General features: G+C 60.9%; 1 protein-coding gene across 2 annotated transcripts; it reads right to left on the minus strand.

The window, feature by feature from the left end:
* Positions 1-2,997: 2,997 nt before the first annotated feature.
* cadm4 (cell adhesion molecule 4) lies at positions 2,998-17,327 on the minus strand. 2 transcript variants are annotated; one of them, XM_062962708.1, is made up of 9 exons: positions 16,926-17,327; positions 6,377-6,523; positions 5,825-5,977; positions 5,472-5,606; positions 5,207-5,368; positions 4,932-5,022; positions 4,649-4,821; positions 4,345-4,473; positions 2,998-4,215 (listed from the first exon to the last, which is right to left on the minus strand). In XM_062962708.1, the coding sequence occupies exons 1-9, from the start codon at positions 17,128-17,130 to the stop codon at positions 4,106-4,108; spliced, it is 1,305 nt and encodes a 434-aa protein (XP_062818778.1). In that variant the 5' UTR covers positions 17,131-17,327; the 3' UTR covers positions 2,998-4,105. The 2 variants fall into 2 exon arrangements, 1 of the variants encoding a protein (XP_062818778.1); XR_010000803.1 differs by lacking the exons at positions 2,998-4,215; positions 4,345-4,473; positions 4,649-4,821; ... (3 more) ...; positions 5,825-5,977; positions 16,926-17,327 and adding an exon at positions 13,151-16,911 and having other exon boundaries at positions 6,393-6,523.
* Positions 17,328-18,257: the final 930 nt, after the last annotated feature.

The following is an 18,257-nucleotide window of genomic DNA, read 5'->3' on the forward strand; positions in this document are numbered from 1 at the left end:
GGATTTCTCAGCACTTCTTCGGCAGGGTCAGTGAAGGGTCACTTGAGATGGGCTGCCCTGCCCTGCCCTGCCCTGCCCTGCCCTCCCCCAGCAGCAGCCTGTTGACTGCATTCAGATGCCTCCCCGTGTTTTAGAATCAGAATGATAGAATCGGAGAGTTGGAAGAGGCCCATGGGCCATCCAGTCCACTCCCCTTCTGCCATGCAAGAAAGGCACAATCAAAGCAGTCCTAGCTGATGGCCATCCAACTTCAGTCATCATCATCCAGCATATATATCTCATTTGCTGTGTCATACTGTCTTTGTCTTAATAATAATAATAATAATAGGGTTGGAGGAGACCCCATGGGCCATCCAGTCCACCCCCCCCCTTCTGCCATGCAGGAAAAGCACAATCAAAGCACTCGCGGCAGGTGGCCACCCAGCCTCTGTTTAAAAGAAGGAGCCTCCACTGCAGGCATGTAGCGGGGGGGGGGGGGGGGTTGAGGGGCTTCAGCCCCCCCCTAAATTCTCAGTGTGGTCCACGAGAAGGCCTTACATTTATTATTTAAACTGTTATGTTGATTCATATCATGATCTGATCACCATACTCAATATATCCCATATGCATGTGGGTATTGGAATAAGGATACAAAAGGTTTGCTAGGGTAGACCCTCTCCCGCTCAGACTCAGCCCCCCTCCCCCCCCAACCAAAATCCCAGCCCCTCCCGAAACAAAATCCTGGCTACGGGCCTGCTGCACTGGACTCAACTGGAGGCAGTTCCACCGCCGAACAGCTCAGAAAGATTCCCTAATGTTCAATGGGAATCTCCTTCCCTGTCACTTGAACCCATGGCTCCAGGCCTCTCCCTCCTCCCTGGAACCCCGCTTCTCATATTTATACATGGCTCTCACATCTCCTCTCAACCTTCTCTTCTGCAGCTCTTTCAGCCTTTGCGATCTGCATTCGACCCCTTGCCTAGTTTCCAACAGACCTCACAACCTCTGAGGATGCCTGCCATACCATAGATGTGGGCAAAACGTCAGGAGAGAATGCTTCTGGAACATGGCCAGACAGCCTGAAAGACTCACAGCAAGCCAGACAAGGGTTCTTTCTCCCACCCTGGACATTATGCTCCCTCCTGGGTGTTCCTGTCACCAATCCGAATTTGGTGCAGAGGGAGCGCATTGCAGAAGCACAGTTAATTGTCTCTGATTTTGAGAATGGGGAGGTGGGCTTGTGGGTGGCCCTTCCCCTCGCCGGCCCTCCCTCCCTCCCTCCGCTTCCTGCTCAGATGGAGAACAGCCTGCCAAGCCTTGCCCTGGCCCGAGGGATGCAGGGTTGGTGAGGCAGTGGCTTCACAGGAAAGAGGGTCCGTGCGGTGCCCTCCCATTTGCAGGGAAAGAGTTGAGCGGCACGTCAAGGAAGAGCGAGTGAGCGAGCAAGTGAGGATCACAACCGTCTCTGCCTCTTCCCCTCCAGCACTCTTTTGGATCAAAATAAAAATAGCAGAGTTTTGCAGCAGTGGCTGTTTGCAGCCGGAGCGAAGGGCCTGGGCCTTTATTCTTCTTCCATCGCTGGAGGGGGAGAGAAACTAAAAATCAAAGCCATCAAATGCCTCTGCCCTCTTGCCCATCCTCAGGACCCCTTCATCTGGCAGTGGGATCGGGCACAACCTTTCAGGCAGCCGTCTCTTTACCGCTTGCTCTGTTGTTCAGATCACATCTTTGTGTGTGTGTCAGTCTGCCCCTCCCCGCTGGGCCTCCACGCTGCCCTGGTCTCCCCAGGGATACCCCCCCCCCCACAGAAGGCACTTTGCCTCCCCCTCCTCATAAATGGTGTCCTAACCCTTTGCTCCCAGGAGGCACCCGTTTCCAGAGAGAGGCAAGGAGAGTGAATGCATGGCGCAATGTCTCTTCATGAGCTGCTTCTGAGATTCAATGACGGCCGCGTGGTTTGGCATCTGATGCTGTGTGAGAAGCAGTGCGGGGTTCCTGCTGCTCAAGTGGCAAACTTGGCATCCAGACAGATCCAGGCTGCAAAGTAGGGCAGGACGATGCGGGTGGCGAGGAAGGAGCTGGTGGAGGGGATTGCTCATTTTGAGGAGGGGGCCCTCAGAACTCCTCCCTCCCCCTCTCCAATAGATAGCTGCTGCCGGAGAAGCAGAAGTTCTTCAGAGGGAGGAGGAAGCGCTTCCTGTTCCTCCTCCTGCTGAAAATCCCACCCGCCTGCTTCCTTCTGCAAAGTGGGGCACGGGGGGGGGGGGGGGGGCAGGGGCAGAGGGCAAAAGCGCCCCCAGATGGTTCCAAGGTAGACCGCCAAGCCTGCCACGTGTTCTCATATTCATAGTAATAATAATAATATAGTACGGTACAGCTTGAAAGTGATGGGGTCTGGCTGGTACTGTAACCTCCTCCCAAGTCTTTGAAGCTGCCACACAGCCAGGGCTGCTGGGCTGGGTCTCTCACATTTGCCACGCGTGAATCCCCCTACCCTTCCCATGACGCTGGGGAGAGAGGGATCAAGGGGGGCCCATGGCCGAGGGAAGGGCCACTCTACCTCCCTCTGGTGCGACAGCGAAGCCGGGGGGGGGGGGGGGGCTCCGTCCCTGCGCCCTTGATCCCAGGAGGGGCCCAGCAGAGCCGAGGGAGGAAGAACAGGACGGGAAGGCGCCCTGAAGCCAGGATTCATGCTGCTTGGCAAACACTAAATCCCTGCTCCAAGCCTGATGACTGCAATTATTTTAAAATATTTTCTTCTGGTGGCCCCCAGTTGAGATGCCTTCCAGGAGAAGAGTTTTGAGCAGAATGGCAGATGCAGGAGGAGAGGCCACTACACCGAGAGCAAGAGAGGAAGGAAGGCGGGGGGGGGAGGCCTCCAAGGAAGAGCTGAAGCCCCCCCCCCTGCCCGAGAAGGCCTGATCGATGGGGGCGGAGGGCAAAGAGAGCGCCCCCTTCTGCACCCCCCCACCTGCGCACATACACTCTGCTGGAGCAAGGACCACGCAACGACTGGTGTTAAAAGAATTAATCGGGGGATTTATTGAAGTATCAAAGGTGGTTAAAAGGCAGACATAGATATTTACATATATATTAACTTTTGGGCGAGGGGGGGGAACAGTCTTGGGCTGCGGAAGAAGGGCCCCCCGCTCTTCCCCACCCCCGGTTATATATTAATTATTATATTTCTCCGTTCTTTTTTTCTTTTTTTGTAAATCTCCCCTTCCAAGACAAAGACGATACAAAATAAAAACTGCGAGAGCCAGAGACGGACACAGAACCACCAAGCGGCCGGAGCCTTCTTTTCCCAGGCAAAGGTCAAAGGGGGCGCTGGCCAGCACAAGGGGAGGGGCTCTGGGACAGAGGGGGGTCAAGGGTCATGGGGAGGGCAGGGGGGAGGGGTGCCAAGGGTTCAGTGGCCCCCACTGCCCCCCCAAGAGGGGGAGGGGGACGGGGAGGGTGGGAAGGACGACATACAGATAGACAGACACCCCTCTCCCTCCCCTCCCCCCAACTATCATGGCTTTGAAGGAAAAGAAATCAAAACAAGGCTCCCTCCAGCCTGCCCTGCCCTGCCCGCCCCTTAAGGCCCCCCAGCAGGCACACTCACACTCTCACTCACGCTCACTGGGGAGGGGACAGGGCCCAAGAGCAACCAGGGAGGGGCCCTCCCCTGCCTCCGGCTCTGTAGGCCTCACCGACCTCCCACCCCGCAGCCAATGGGGTGAACCCCACTCCCCCCCTTACGACTCAGTGCTAATAGGGAGGGGAGGGCTCCGTGGCCACAATGGCCCCCTCCCACAGGCCCCCCCTGTGCGATTTCCCCCCCATAGTCCTGCCTCTGCTCCCCCAAAGGGCAAGGATCACACTAGGGGAGGGAGGGGCAGGGGGTGGGGCCTCTCGGCCAGGGGTGGGGCCCAAGTCCGCCCTTTCCAGAAAGCCCAATGTCCTGCCACATCCTCCCCTTCCCCTCCCCCAGGTTTGGCCTTCCAGTGGCGGCTGCTGCTGCTGCTTCCAGTCCTTCTTTTGGCCCCCTCCTCCCCTCCCCTCCCGTGGCTCCTCTCCTGCACACTCCCCCCCCCCACATTCCACTGCAACCCCCCCCACTCCCCCCCCCCCCCACGGCTCAGATGAAGAACTCCTCCTTGCGCTTGTGCCCGTCGCCTCCGTTAAGGAAGGCCTCTCGGGCCTCGCCGTGTTCATCCAGGCCGCTGGCCTCGTGCGTCAGGTAGGAGCCTGCAAAGTGAGGAGAGGGGAGGAGAGGAGGGTGAGGCCAGAAGGGAGAGACAAGGGACGCCCCCCTCCTTGCCCCCCACTGCAGAGGAGCCCACTCCTCACTCAGGCCCCACGGCCTTCCCAACGGACCTTTCTGCCGGATGGAGCACCAGACCATGACGATCAGGACGCAGATGACCAGGAAGACCAGCAGGGCCAGGATGCCGCCCACAATGGCGTAGGGCACCGAGGTCTGGGCCGCCACAATGGCCCCGGGGTCTGCGGCCAGAGGAGAGGACAGTTCGGGCCTGGCTGGTGCCGGAGGAGCAGGGCCACCCCCGCTCCCCCAAGACTCCATCAGAGGCCCAGATCACACACGGCCCCATAGAAGCCCCCAGCCAGCCAGCCAGCCTCCTCCTCCCTGGCCCCTGGGGGTGGGGGGTGGGCCACTTACCGTAGACCACCAGGACGTACTGGTCGGAGGAGCGGCCGTGCTTATTTGACACCTGGCAGGAGTAGGTCCCGTTGTCCAGCAGGCTGAGGCTGGGGATGGTCAGGATCTCGCCCTCGACCAGGGCCCGCTCCGGAAGGGAATCGTTAGCCCGGCTCCACTTGATGTCTGTGGGGCTGGGGGAGGCAAGGGGGGTCAGGTACAGCCTCTTCAATATCTCTCCCCCCCCCCCGGCCCCAACCCCCTGTCTGCATGCCCCCTCCCCTCCCCCTCCTCAAGCGCTCACAGTGGGTTGCCGTTGACAGCGCACGTCAGGATGAGGGTGTCCCCTTCCCTCATCACGCCGGGCGGAGGGTGGATCCGTGCCGTGGGGGAGTCTGGGAAAGACGGGAGTGGGGGGGGGCAATGAAGCCATGGCACAACATATGCCGGCTCCCATTTCCTGTTTTTAATTATTGGTGGGGTTTAGGTGCATAAGGAAAGCCACAGGAGCGCCCCCCCCCCCCCGCCCGCCCTCCTGCCCCCTCTGCTCGGCTGCCTTTGGTTGCCCTGGTCACTCACAGTGGACGTCCAGCACATACTGCGTCTGCTTCCGCTGCCCGCGGAGGGCCGGGTGGGTGGCCTCGCAGGTCACAATGCTGCTGTGGTCCTTGCGCTCCACCCGGAAGCGCACCACGTTGGTGACGCTGAAGACCTTCCCGCTCTCCTGCCGGCTGCTCATCCCTGGGGGCCGCACAATGGGGGGACAATGGAGCCTCCACCCCCATTCCCCCCACTGCCACCGCCCCCCAGCTGCCCCCCACTCCTCCCCGAAGCCCAGAGGCACCTTTCAGCTCTCTCCGTTCCCGGAACCAGCGTAGGGTGGCGGCCGGTCGCGAGCGGGGGACGGTGCAGGTGAGCTCCACCTCTCCGCCTTCCACCGCCTGCTCCTTCACCTCCACCAAGGGGTTCTCGGGGGGCACTGTGGGGGAGAGGAGGGGCAGGTGGAAGGGGGTCACGGGGGCGCCCCACAGGACCTTCAACCACATGCACACACACAGCCAATGCAGCCCCAGTGCCCCCTCCTCCCTGAACAGCCAGGATCCGGCACGCAGCCTCCCCGCCCCACAACCGGGGACCCCAGCGTGTGTGTGAGTGTTGTGTGTTTGTGTGGGGGGGGGGGGGGAGTGGGGCACCCACCCAGCACCGTGAGGAGGGCAATCTGGTGGTGGGTGTCCTCCGTGTAGAGCTGGCAGAAGTAGCCCCCCTCGTCCTCCAGCCGGGCGTTAGAGAGCACGATCCGCACCTGGCTCTGGGTGAACTCCACCAGCTGGAAGCGCTCATCCTTCAGGGCTGCAGGGAAAGGCGTGAATGGAAGAGGGGGAGGGAGGCATGGAGGGAGGGAGGGGCAGCAGCCCCCCTCCCCCTGAGTCACCGGAGGGAGAGCCACGGGGGTCACGGGGGGGGGGGGGGAGGCCGTTACCAGTTGGACTCCGCAGGGGCTCAAGGATCTTGGGTCAACCGGTGGGCTGTTTGCCTGTTCAAGAGGGAACTAAGTCTTTTTGCTGATGGTGAGGATGGGGAGGATGACTGGCCTTACTGGATCCTTCTCAATGAATTAGTATCAGGACAAAGGCCCGGCTTTTGCTTTACCCTCAGAACTGCCCTGCAATTCCGGTCAGGCTGAGGGAGGGGTCACCTGGGGTCAGCAGAAGACTGGCCCCTCCCCGCCCCCAGGGGGCGCCCACTTACCCCGAGTGCCATTGAAGAAGAGCGTCTGCCGGGAGGGGTTCTGGATCACCACGATGGAGCCGTCGTACTGGTGGAGCCTGCAGTTGATCTCGGCCTGGCCGCCCTCCGCCACCGTCACGTTCTCCGCTTGGACCTCCTGGGCTCTGGCTGGAGAGAGGCCGGACAGCAGAGGGTCACCAGGAGGAGAGGGGTCACAGCAGGCCCTCCTCAGGGAAAAGGGCCGGATGGCTGGGAGAGGGAGCCCCTTCCAATCAGAGCAGGGGAGTGGGGAGCCCCCACTTTTGAGGCGTGGGGTTCAACAAATGGGGAGGGAGGGGATGGAAAGGCCAAATGCACAGACTGGAAACCCTGCTGCTTGGTCTGCCCGGCCACAGGAAGCCTTCTGCCCGGCGGGGGCTCCCTGCCCCACGGCTCTGGTGGCCAAGAGGTGGATGACGTCCACCCAGGCAAAGCTGGCCCTGCCTTTCCAGGAGGCGCATCCGGCAGTGCCAGGCCCGGCCAACCTCAAGCACCGGGCCGGACGCATGGGGGCTGCCCAACCAAGTGGGGCCTGGCGTCTGAGGGGGCCCCACCCCACACTCCCCTCGGGCACAATGGCCACCCAGGAAGGGGCCGGCAGCAACCCTGCCTGCTCCTTGCAGCCTTGGGGAAGGCGCCTTCTCCAGGAACGGCAGCCACAAGGAAGGAGTCCTTGTGGACAACAAGTTAAACATGAGCCAGGAATGTGATTCGGCAGCTTAAAAAGCCAATGGGATTTTGGCCTGCATAAATCGGAGTCTGTGCCTAGATCCAGGGATGGAAATCCTGCTCCCGGTCTCTTCTATTCCGTCTTGGTCAGACCACACCTGCAACCACACTGTGCACCATTCTCTGTGGGAAGGTTTGCAAGCACCAGCCTGGAAAAGAAGGGTCTTGGGGCAGGGAAGGAGCAGTCGCGAGGGACGGGGGGGGGGCACAGGTGGACGGTGTGGGGAGGGGGGCTCCCTCCTGCCCAGGGCTGCCTTCCTGGCTGCTGGGAAAGCACCCTTCACACAGAGGCAGCACCAGTGCACCCGGGGAGGTCCCAACCAGGGCAAAGGGGTCGTCCTGGGGAAGGAAGCACAAAGGGAGGGGGAGCAATGGGGAGACCCCTGTGGAGCCCCAATGGGAGTTGGGGAGGGGTTGAGAGAGTGGGGAGCTCTCTTTCAGACCCCATACCAGGGCACCCCATTGGCCAATCGTCTTGCCCCCCCCCCCCATCATTGCAAGATGCAGTCCTGGCTCCTGACTGGAGATGGGGTGGGTGTTCCTCCTGGGTGCCCCTCCCTCCTTCTGGCCACTCTTGGGTCTCTGGGGCACACAGAGCCTCGAAGGACAGCCTGGCCAAGACCACAGGCACGTGTGCACGCACACACACACATACACACACAGATCTCTTTAGGGCCTCTTCTGCCTGCTCCCCTCTCCCCAATAAAACAACCCCCTCAGGCCCTTTGGTCCTGGGCAGGGAGAGCCAGCCTCCAGAAGCCTCAGAAGGGGCCAAGGCCAATTCACTGCCCCTCCCACGGAGGGAGGCCTTTCTCCAGAAGAGGCCTTGAGCACACCCCCCCCCCCCCCAAAATGAGGTCCCAGACAGATCGGGGCCATGAGAGTGCAGAGTCCAACCTCAGGGCCAGCCCTACACAGGAGAAGGCCAGCAGGGAAAGGCCTAGGGTAGGAGGGGAGCAGAGTGGGCCAGCCCAAGCCCCCCCCCCAACAGTGCCTGGGTCTGGCATTCAAGGGGGGGGGGCTGGCGGCCGGCCCGGCATCCTTCTTCCAGGACAGGACAGGACGTCCGGGGAGAAGGAGGCCTCTGGGTGCCAGGGCCTCACAGCCGCCAGCGTGGCGCTCCCCCCCTGAGGAGACCACAAGGCAGACAAAGCGCCACAGGGAGGGAGGGAGGGAGGGAGGGAGGGGTCGGGATGCCTGGCATTTCCCCCACGGCTCCGCACTGCCCTCCTCCTGCGCTGCCCACAACGGGGCCCTTTCTTCTGCCTGACCCTCCAGGGCCCCCTGGCATTTCGCTCTCCAGAGGCGTGGGCACAAGGGCCCTTCTGCAAAATGGCAACACTGCACGGGGCTAACCAGGGGGGCTTTGAGGGAGGGGGCCCATGGCCCTTTGATGGCCAATGGCTGAAGGGGTTGCCTGGCCCCCCCGACTGTCCTGGGGCCCTCCTTTGTGGGTGTGGGGTGCCTGATGGGTAGCCCAAGGGGGCAGGAGTAAGGCACACGTGTGCAGCCAGACACACGTGCACACACACCGTGGCCCCCTGCCGGCACGCATGCCATAAAAACAGAGCCTTCTCACAAATGACGCTCAGAGTGGCATTTGGCTGCCTCTGAATGCCAGGCCCTCGCTCGCAAGGAGCCACGCTGCTTAGAATGCACATTCCGTCGGCGGCACCATTGCCTTCCTCCGCTCGGCATTGACTGAGCAGCATTCAGGGGAAAGAATGCCTCGGGAGGCGAAGCCGTGGTCCCTAAAACTTCCCCAAAAGGACGAGCCAAAGCCTCTTGCCGAGACAGGGGGGGGGGGTAATGGGGGGATGGGGGATGGGGTCCTGGAGGACCTCAACCCCATCCCGCTTGGCTTGACCTGGAAGTCCGTCAAAGGGCCTGTGCCCCTGGACCAGCATGGCCTGGGGATGATGATGATGGGACCCGGGAAAGGCTGGAGGCCTTCTGACCAGGGCTGCCCTTCTCCGTAGGCCTCGGCCGCTCTGGGACTGCAGCTTCCATGGGCCAAAGGTCAGGGGCGCTGCAGGCACCTCCTGTCTGCCCCTTGGCACGGCTGGATGCCCCCAGGGAGCTGTAGCCCCACAGATCAGGGGAGAGCTGGGCATTTCATCCCCCTGCTTCCCACAAGTCAATGGGAAGAGCAGAAGATTTAAACACTCTCATTGATGTCCCCACCTGGAGGGGCCTTGACCGCCCTCCTTGCCCCTAAAGGCCCCCCTGCCCTGAACGCCTTGGGACCTGCCCTCATTCTCTGCCCCACACCAGAGGAAAGGGAGGGGGGTCTCTTCTGCTCAGCCTCTCTTTCCAAACAGCCCCTCGAACCTCCCTCCCTGAGATTTAAGTGCCTCCTATATTTTCACAATGCCATTTCCTCCATCTGGAATTAGCAGCATTTTACAGCCTGGGGGGCTAAAAAGAGGTGATCAATTTGCAGGTGCTCCAGGTAAACACTGGGAGGCGATGGCTAAGGAAGGAGGGAAGCTCTGCTTGGCCTGGAGGAGGGGGGGAGGGAGGGAGGGAGGGAGGGAGGGAGGGGGGGCCCCTTCTGGGTCCCAATTCGGCAGGGGGGAGCGAGGGAGGGCCCTCTCCGGGCAGCAGGGCTGGACCAGTGGCAAAGGGACAGCCCTTCTCCACAAACACACACCCCTCGCTCCCCCCCCCCCCTTCGTGCCAGGAGGAGACCGGGGCCCTGGCTCCTCCCCCTCCCCCCTCCCCAGACAGAGGGAGGGGGGGGCTCTGTGTTCCCACAGGAAGGAAGCACAGGGGCTCCTTATCCCAGCCACTGGCCCAAGGAGAATGGCCCATTGTGAGTCCCACAAAAACACCGGCCCAAGCGTTGTCCCCCCCCCCCCCGCCTTCTGCAGCCCAGTTGAGGGCTCCCAATTTCTAGGGATGGCCACTTAAAGGCAAGCGGGGGGAGCTCAGCCCCCGCCCATCACCACCACAGACAAATCCATCCCACCCACCATGCCCTTTCCTCTATTTTGAAAACAGGGTTTCCTGATTCTGGAGAATAATACTTTCCCCCTAAGCCACTTCCCCCATAAGTACCAATGCCATCTCCTCTTTTGGCATAAGGCAGCACAAACACACCATGCACACAACAAAGGCCATAGGACATATTTTGAGGAATGAACCCAAGAGCACAAATTCAGCCACAAACGCCAAGAGAGGGGTTCACAGGCCCACCACTGACCCTCCCCCCAAGTAATAATAAAATAATAAAACTTTATTTATACCCCGCCACCATCTCCCCGTGGGGACTCGGGGAGGCTTACATGTGGCAGAGGCCCAAAAAGGAAAGGGATGTCCTGAAGGCGGTGTTACAAATCCCAAGGTGCTCTTGCCATGCTCAGGTGCCATCCCCACTTTTAGGGCGATCCCCTAAATCCCAGCGCTAAGGCCGCTTCCTGCAAATTTTGCTCACAATTAATTTCAGCCCTGAAGGAAACCCAAAAATCCGCAGAAACTCCCCGTTGCTGAGAAGTAAAAAAAAAAGAACAGGAAGGAAAGTAATTAATTTCAACAGGGGAAGCGCTCCAGAGAAAAGGGGGAAAGCAGAGGGGGTGGGAAGTGACGCAGCCCCCCTTGCACACACGCAGGATGGCCCCCTCCCCATCTGGGTGCAGCACTAAGAGGGGCTGACCATATCTGGGCCTCTGGGTAGAACCCCCCCCCCCCCCGCGCTGGCCTTTTCTTTTGAGGTCCATTGGGGACAGAGGTTGAGGGGGGGGGCTCCTAGGATGGGTGCACTTTGGGGGCAGAGAAGAAGCCCCACTGGGAGGTCGGGTGGGAGGAAAGACCTTCCCTGGCATGGTCCTCTCTTGTCAAGGCCTTGCAACCTCAACAGGGCCCACCCCACCCTCCTTTCTCACAGATTATTTGGGGGGGGGGGAGGAGAGAAGGGAAAATAATTAATAATAATAATAATAATAATAATAATAATAATAATAATAATAACTTTCTTTTTATACCCCGCCTCTATCTCCCCAAAGGGGACTCAGGGCGGCTTACATGGGGCCAAGCAGAAAGAAGGAAAGGGGAGGAGAGGAGCCTCCGCAGACTCTGGGCCCACCCAGCTGTTCTTCTGAGGCTCTTCTCCCAAGGCCCATTGATGGAATCAAAGAATCATAGAATCGTAGAGTTGGAAGAGACCTCATGGGCCATCCAGTCCAACCCCATTCTGCCAAGAAGCAGGAAAATCTCATTCAAAGCACCCCCGACAGATGGCCATCCAGCCTCTGCTTAAAAGCCTCCAAAGAAGAAGCCTCCACCACAGCCCGGGGGAGAGAGTTCCACTGCCGAACAGCCCTTCTCACAGTCAGGAGGTTCTCCCCGATGTTCAGGTGGAATCTCCTTTCCTGTAGTTTGAAGCCCTTGTTCCCTTGTGTCCTAGTCTGCAGGGCAGCAGAAAATAAGCTTGCTCCCTCCTCCCTATGACTTCCCTTCACGTATTTGTACATGGCTCTCATCATGTCTCCTCTCAGCCTTCTCTTCTGCAGGCTAAATTATTTATTATTTATTATTTACAGCATTTATATTCCGCCCTTCTCACCCTGAAGGGGATTCAGGGCGGATCACATTACACATAAAGGCAAACATTCAATGCCTTTTAACATAGAACAAAGACAAGACAAATATAGGCTCCGAGCGAGCGGGCCTCGAACTCATGACCTCCTGGTCAGAGTGATTCGTTGCAGTTAATTGCAGCTGGCTTGCTCTACCGCCTGCGCCACAGCCTGGGCCCATGCCTAAACATGCCTACTTCTTTAAGCCGCTCCTCATAGGGCTTGTTCTGCACAACCTTGATCATTTTAGTTGCCCTCCTCTGGACACTTTCCAGCTTGTCAACATCTCCCTTCAATTGTGGTGCCCAGAATTGGACACAGTGAGATTCCAGGTGTGGTCTGACCAAGGCAGAATAGAGGGCGAGCATGACTTCCCTGGATCTAGACGCTATTCCCCTATTGATGCAGGCCAGAATCCCGTTGGCTTTTTTAGCTGCCGCATCACATTGTTGGCTCATCTTTAACTTGTTGTCCACGACGACTCCAAGATCTTTTTCACACGTCCTGCTGTGGAGCCACTGCTCACAGGCCTGACTTAATCCATGGCTTTCCTTCCAGATTAAAATCCACCCAGAGTGCCTCCCCAGAGTACTAGGGGCAGATTAATACCATTCTCCGAAGGAAGAAAGGAAGGGAGGGAGGGAGGGAGGGAGGGAGGGAGGGCGGGCTCAGCATCTGGCTGCCAAATCCTGCCCTCGGTTCCCAGTTGGGGAAGGAGGACTGGGGTGAGGGCAAAGGGCACAAGGCACAGCCCTCCCCTTCCTTCCCTTCCCCAACTGCAGTGCTTCCAAGGAAAACCCTGCCAGTCTCACAGTTCCCAAATACGAGAGGAAGTCTGGGCGGAGGGGGAGTAATAACTCTGGAGTGGGGGGGGGGGGCACAGGACTGGACGTCAGGGCAGAAGGTGCTGGGGAAGGGAAGGGGGCTCTGTCCTGAGGGAGAGCGATTTGCACTCGGACCCCAATGCAGCCCAATCCCCGGTGGGCTTCCCAATTCAAGGCCAGGAGCTCTATTCTCCCAGGGTCCCGGGAGAGTCTGCAGCCCCCCTTTCTGTAGCCCCCAGTGGTTCAAGAGCCGCTTGCTGGCGCCTCCTTAACCTTTTCTCTTGGGCTCAGGGCCCTTTGCCTGGAGCAAGGGACGCGAGGGATACTCTACCAGACTGGCCCCCCAGTAAGTCCCATCGGAGCTCCTCTGGTCTGGGCTCTTCTCTAGCCTGACATTAAGCCCCCCCCCCCCCCCCCGCTCAACGCCTGGTTATCTGCTGCAAAACAACCCCCACCATGAAATCCTTCTGAAACCCAGAATGTTGGAAGATGAAACGATTATGCAAAATTAAGTACATGTGCATCAGCTTAATTAACTTGCATAATTAATTCTGACTGGATCTCCTTGACATGGAGTGGGGGAGGGGAGGCACACAGAGGCTAAGTGTGCACACACACACACACACACACTCAGGCAGCAGGGAGGCCAGTCCTAGGAGCAGAGGGAGGGGGGCAGGTGCTGCTCCATGGGGGCAGCTCAGGCGGCACCAGAACCTTCTTCCTGAGGAGGAGGAGGAGCAGGTGACCTTCGAGGCAAAGCCCCTCCCCGCCCCGCAGCGCGCGGTGCCAATCCGTGCCGAGAGGGTCTTATTATTTTCTGAATGGAAGGCGAGAGGCAAGGAGTGAGCTGCATGCCAAGCAGCCCTCGCCTCCAGCCTCCCTCCCTCCCTCCCTGCATCTGACTGACTGACCGATCCCGGGTCCTGGTGCCCGACCGATGCCCCCGAGAGACCCTCCCCAGCCCCCTCCAGCAGCCACTGGACAGGTGGGAAGGGCCCAAGGCGGGAGGGGGGCGCATGGAAGGGGGGGCACATCCCATTGGGCTGCAGGTCCAGCTCCCCTCCTTTGGCACTGCAAGGCCCAGGGTGCCAGGGGAGGCAGGAGTGGGGGTCCCAAACAAGGGGGCCTTTCTAGCCTGCATGCCAAGCTGCTGCCCTGGAACCCCAAGGGGACGGTTCCCTCCTGACCCTGGCACCACCCCTCCCAATACTTCCGAGTACAGCTTCAAGCAGACCCATCTCTTCCCCACAGCTGACTGACTCTCCCTCCAACAAGGAGAGAAGCCCCATAAGGAAGGCCAGCCAGTGGGCTTGACCCCTGCGCAACTCAGCCTCCCTGACTGTCCGGGGTGATGGGAGTTGCTATCCACATTGCCTGAATGGATGCCTGGGTGCCCTGCGCTGGGAAGGGCACGCTGTTGGCTGCAGAGCCCAAACCCCTTGGCTGGGGCCTGAGGCGCCATTCAGGGCTCACATCCATATTCCGCTCACAGGCCTGGCGCTCTCTGCCTCGCAAGTGCTGTGCGGGCAGTGGGGAAGGGGGAGTCCAGACGCCCCTTGTGCCTCCCCCCGAGACCCAGGCCCCCAGCCTCACAAAGAGCCCTCTCTCTCTGCCTCAGCTCCCCACCTACGAAATGGGGCTAGGGGCAGATGTAGTGGCCTCAAGCTTCAGAAGAAGACTGTGAGGGGTCCCCTCCCTGCCCAGAAACACACGCAACAAGGCAGAAGAATCCCCCGACACACACAAGCAAACAGGGCCCTGACTTTGCCAGGCTCAGGCTGCAAACACACTGCTTTCTGCTCATGGCCCTGCAAGGCCGCCAGTCCTCCTGCTCCTTATCAAGAAAGCAAGAGAGACGGACAGAGAAACAGCCCCAGAGACAAGGACTAGGCAGGGGCGAAGGCAGTGGGGCCACCTGAAGGCCAACCCCCAGCAGAGACACAAAAGCCCCGTCTCCCTGCCTTGAAAGGCCAAGCTGGGCAAAGGGAAGTGGACGGCTACTTTTGGCCTCCCTGTGCCCCTGCGTCCCAGGAAGGAAGGAAGGAAGAAAGGAAGGTAAGAAGGAAGGAGGGAAAGAAGGAAGGAAGGAAGGAAGGAAAGAAGGAAAGAAGGAAAGAAGGAAAGAAGGAAAGAAGGAAAGAAGGAAAGAAGGAAGGAGGGAGGGAAGGAAGGAAGGAAGGAAGGTAAGAAGGAAGGAAAAAAGAAGGAGGGAAAGAAGGAAGGAAGGAAGGAAAGAAGGAAGGAGGGAAAGAAGGAAGGAAGGAAGGAAGGAAGGAAGGAAGGAAAGAAGGAAGGAGGGAAAGAAGGAAGGAAGGAAGGAAGGAAGGAAGGAAGGAAGGAAGGAAAGAAGGAAGGAAAAAGGAAGGAGGGAAAGAAGGAAGGAAAAAAAGAAAGGAGGGAAAGAAGGAAGGAGGGAGGGAGGGAAGGAAGGAAGGAAAGAAGGAAGAAAGGAAGGTAAGCAGGAAGGAAGAAAGGATGGATGGAAGGAAGGAGGAAAAGAAGGAAGGAAGGAAGGAAGGAGGGAGGGAGGGAGGGAGGGAGGGAGGGAGGGAGGGAGGGAGGGAGGGAGGGAAGGAAGGAAGGAAGGTAAGAAGGAAGGAAGGAAGGAAGGAAGGAAGGAAGGAAGGAAGGAAAGAAGGAAGGAAGGAACGAAGGAAGGAAAGAAGGAAGGAAGGAAGGAAGGAGGGAAAGAAGGAAGGAAGGAAGGAAGGAAGGAAGGTAAGAAGGAAGGAGGGAAAGAAGGAAGGAAGGGAGGAAAGAAGGAAGGAGGGAAAGAAGGAAGGAAGGAAGGAAGGAAGGAAGGGAGGGAGGGAGGGAGGGAAGGAAGGTAAGAAGGAAGAAAAAAGGAAGGAGGGAAAGAAGGAAGGAAGGAAGGAAGGAAGGACGGAAAGGAAGGAAGGAAGGAAGGAAGGAGGGAAAGAAGGAAGGAAGGTAAGAAGGAAGGAAGAAAGGAAGGAAGGAAAGAAGGAAGAAAGGAAGGTAAGAAGGAAGGAAGAAAGGATGGATGGAAGGAAGGAGGGAAAGAAGGAAGGAAGGAAGGAAGAAAGGATGGATGGATGGATGGAAGGATGGAAGGAGGGAGGAAGGAGCCGGGCAACCTGCGGTAAGAAAAGGGGCTTTTCCACGAAGGCCTCCCACGGGCAACTCATCCTGGCAGCAGAGAGAGGAGTGTTTTGTAAGCAGTCTTTGCATAAAAGGGCCCAGTTGCAGGGGAAGCGCAACTGGGGAGGGGGAGGGAGAGTTCCCATGGGAGGGAGCCACAGGGGGGCTGGATGGGGGCTTGAATGCGCCTTTAAGGAAGGGGCTCTTGGGAGGGGCGCTTGGCCTTCCAGGGACAGGCCCGGAGGGAGGGAGGGAAGAAGCCCTTGGCCCCCCCCTCCCCAGCACAACACAGGGCCACTGCTGCACGCCCCCCCCCCCCCATTATGTCCCTGCCTTGAAAGATCAGAGCTTGACAGAAAATGACAGGCAACAGTCAATCCCCTTTATTTTGGAATGGCTCATCTGAGAAGCCGATTGTCCAGGGGGGTCTTCTTCGAAGAGAGGAGCCCAAGGGGGGGGGGGGGTGCAGCTCTGCCGAGGGAGCAGGAGGGTGAGCCCAGCCCTGCCTCCCCTCCCCCACCCCACCCCCACCCCACGTGCCCTCCGCTGTGGGCCGGGGGTGCGCCAGAGGCATCAAGGGCCCCCGCACTCGCCGGGCTGACCTAGAAAGGGGACGGTCGGGGTGGATGCAAGCGCAAGGCCGTTCATCCAGGCGGCGGCAGATGGGCAGATGGGGGGGGCAGGCAGGGGGGTCGGGGGCAGAGTCCCAGGCGGGCAGCTCAGGGGGGCCCTCTCCCCCGCACCCCCCCCCTTCCAGCCCCAAATGGAGGGGCAGCGCTGGGCGGGAGGGGGGGCAGGACCCCCACGACACCCCCCCCCCGAGGCCTTTCCCGGGAGGCGCGCAGAAGGGCACCCAGGGGCCACGGGGAGAGGGGCGGAGGGGGGCTTTGACCTTCTCAAGGGCTGCGGGGGGAGAGGGAGGGGAGGGGAGGGGGCTTCCGGGGTCTGCTGGGCGGCCTGTCCTTGGCCGGGCTTTGTCCTCCTCCTCCTCCTCCTCCGCCGCAGCAGCGCAGTGCCGCTCGGGGCCGAGGGAAGGGGCGCCTTTGTGGGGGATCTCACCCCTCCCTCCCTCCCTCCCCTCCCCCCCGCCCGCATCACAGGTCTATTTGGGGGGGAGGAAGGGGGGGCGCCCAAGGTGCCCTCCGGAGGTCGGGGAGGGGGTCTCGCAAGGGGGCTGGAACAAAGGCCCGGCGGCGCCACTGCAGTGCCGGGGAGGCGGGGGGGAGGGAGGGGGCCCTTCCGCGGTTGCCATTGTTCCCGAAGGCAGCCCCCCTCCCCCCCCCCCCCCCCCGCACTCACCTCCTCCTCCTCCTCCTCCTCCCCCGGCGGCGCAGAGGAGCCAGAGCCCCGCGGCCACCCAGCGCCACCCGGGCCCGGGTCCGCCGCCGCCTCCGCCCGCGAGCCCCGCCAGGGCCGCCCTCCGCCTCGGCCTCCGGCTCCGCGGCTCCCGCTCCGCCCGCTCCTGCCCGGGCCTCCGGTGCGGCCGCCTCCGGTGCGGCTCCATGGCCAGCAGCGCCGCCGCCGAGGAAGGAAGGCAGGCAGGCAGGCAGGCAGGCAGGCAGGCAGGAAAGAAGAGAGGCCTCCTCCTCCTCCGCCGCCTCTTCTCCGCCTCCTCTCGCTGCACCTGCACCGCTCCGGCTCGGCTCCTCCGGCGGCAGAGGCAGCGGCAGTGGCGCTAATCTATGCTAATGAGATGCGGGGAGGGGCGGGGCCTGCCTCCAGCGGGAGGGGGAGCGAGCGAGCGAGCGAGAGAAAGGCGGAAGGAGGGGGGAGGGCCACTGTTTACAAGTCCCCGGCGGCAGCGCAGCGCAGCGCGGGAGGGGAGGGCAGGGCAGGGCAGGGCAGCGGAGGGGAGGGGGCTCCAGAGGACGAGGAGAGGCTGCCCCCTCCTTCCCCCCCCAACCCCCGTTGAGAAGGGGGCTCTTTGTTGCACTGAAAAAGGAAGGCACCAAGGAGGCGGGGCAGAGGGACCGCCCCGCCCCTTTCCCCTCCCTCCCCCTCCCTCCCCCCAGGCTGGCCCCCAGCAGGCCCTGGCCTCTTGCCCTCCTCCCCCGAGCCTCGGGCTGCAGGGCCCCTGAATGGTGGGGGCCTCCGGGGGGCCAGGCTGAGCGAGGGAGGGAGGGAGGGAGGGAGGGGGCGCCCTGCGTCTCCCAAAACACAGTCACAGGGGGGGGGGGGGGAGAGTCAAGGCATGGCGGCCGTGCGCCCCCTTGTGGCCGGGCGCGTGCGGTGTGGGCGCAGGGCGCCTGGCCAAGGAGGGGGGGGGGAGGCAGCAGGCGTGCGGCAGGAGAGCCCGGGCCTCAGGGAAGGTCGAGGGGTCAAGGGTCACCCCGCAGCCCCCTTCAGCCCTGGGGGGCCGCATGGCCTGGGGGCTAGAGGACGCGCCCGCCTCCCCCCTGCGCCGCCGCTCAAGAAGGCCCCTTTCCACGCCCCGACCTGCCCCCCCCCCCGCCCGCCTTGTCCAGGCCTCTGTCTCCGCGGCCTTTCTCGGCGCCCCCTCCCCCCCCTCCCCTCCTCTGTCAGCGGCGGAGCAAAAGGCTTTCATGCAAAAGGCCTTTGAAATGCAAGTCGGTGCTCAGTCAAGGAAAATGAATCATCGGAGGTGCTGGGGGATTTCTGCTGAACTTCCCT

The sequence above is a fragment of the Anolis carolinensis genome, unplaced genomic scaffold, assembly GCF_035594765.1.
Source record: "Anolis carolinensis isolate JA03-04 unplaced genomic scaffold, rAnoCar3.1.pri scaffold_10, whole genome shotgun sequence".
Classification (NCBI taxonomy): Eukaryota; Metazoa; Chordata; class Lepidosauria; order Squamata; family Dactyloidae; genus Anolis; species Anolis carolinensis.

What these genes read in the sequence shown, in the direction of transcription:
- cadm4 (XM_062962708.1), bottom strand. Translation starts at nt 17,130, where the DNA reads ATGGAGCCGCACCGGAGGCGGCCGCACCGGAGGCCCGGGCAGGAGCGG. An exon ending in GTACGTCCTGGTGGTCTACG is followed by an intron (nt 4,474 to 4,648) that starts GTAAGTGGCCCA and finishes CTCTGGCCGCAG; the next exon opens with ACCCCGGGGCCATTGTGGCG. An exon ending in GTGCTCCATCCGGCAGAAAG is followed by an intron (nt 4,216 to 4,344) that starts GTCCGTTGGGAA and finishes CTCACTTTGCAG; the next exon opens with GCTCCTACCTGACGCACGAG.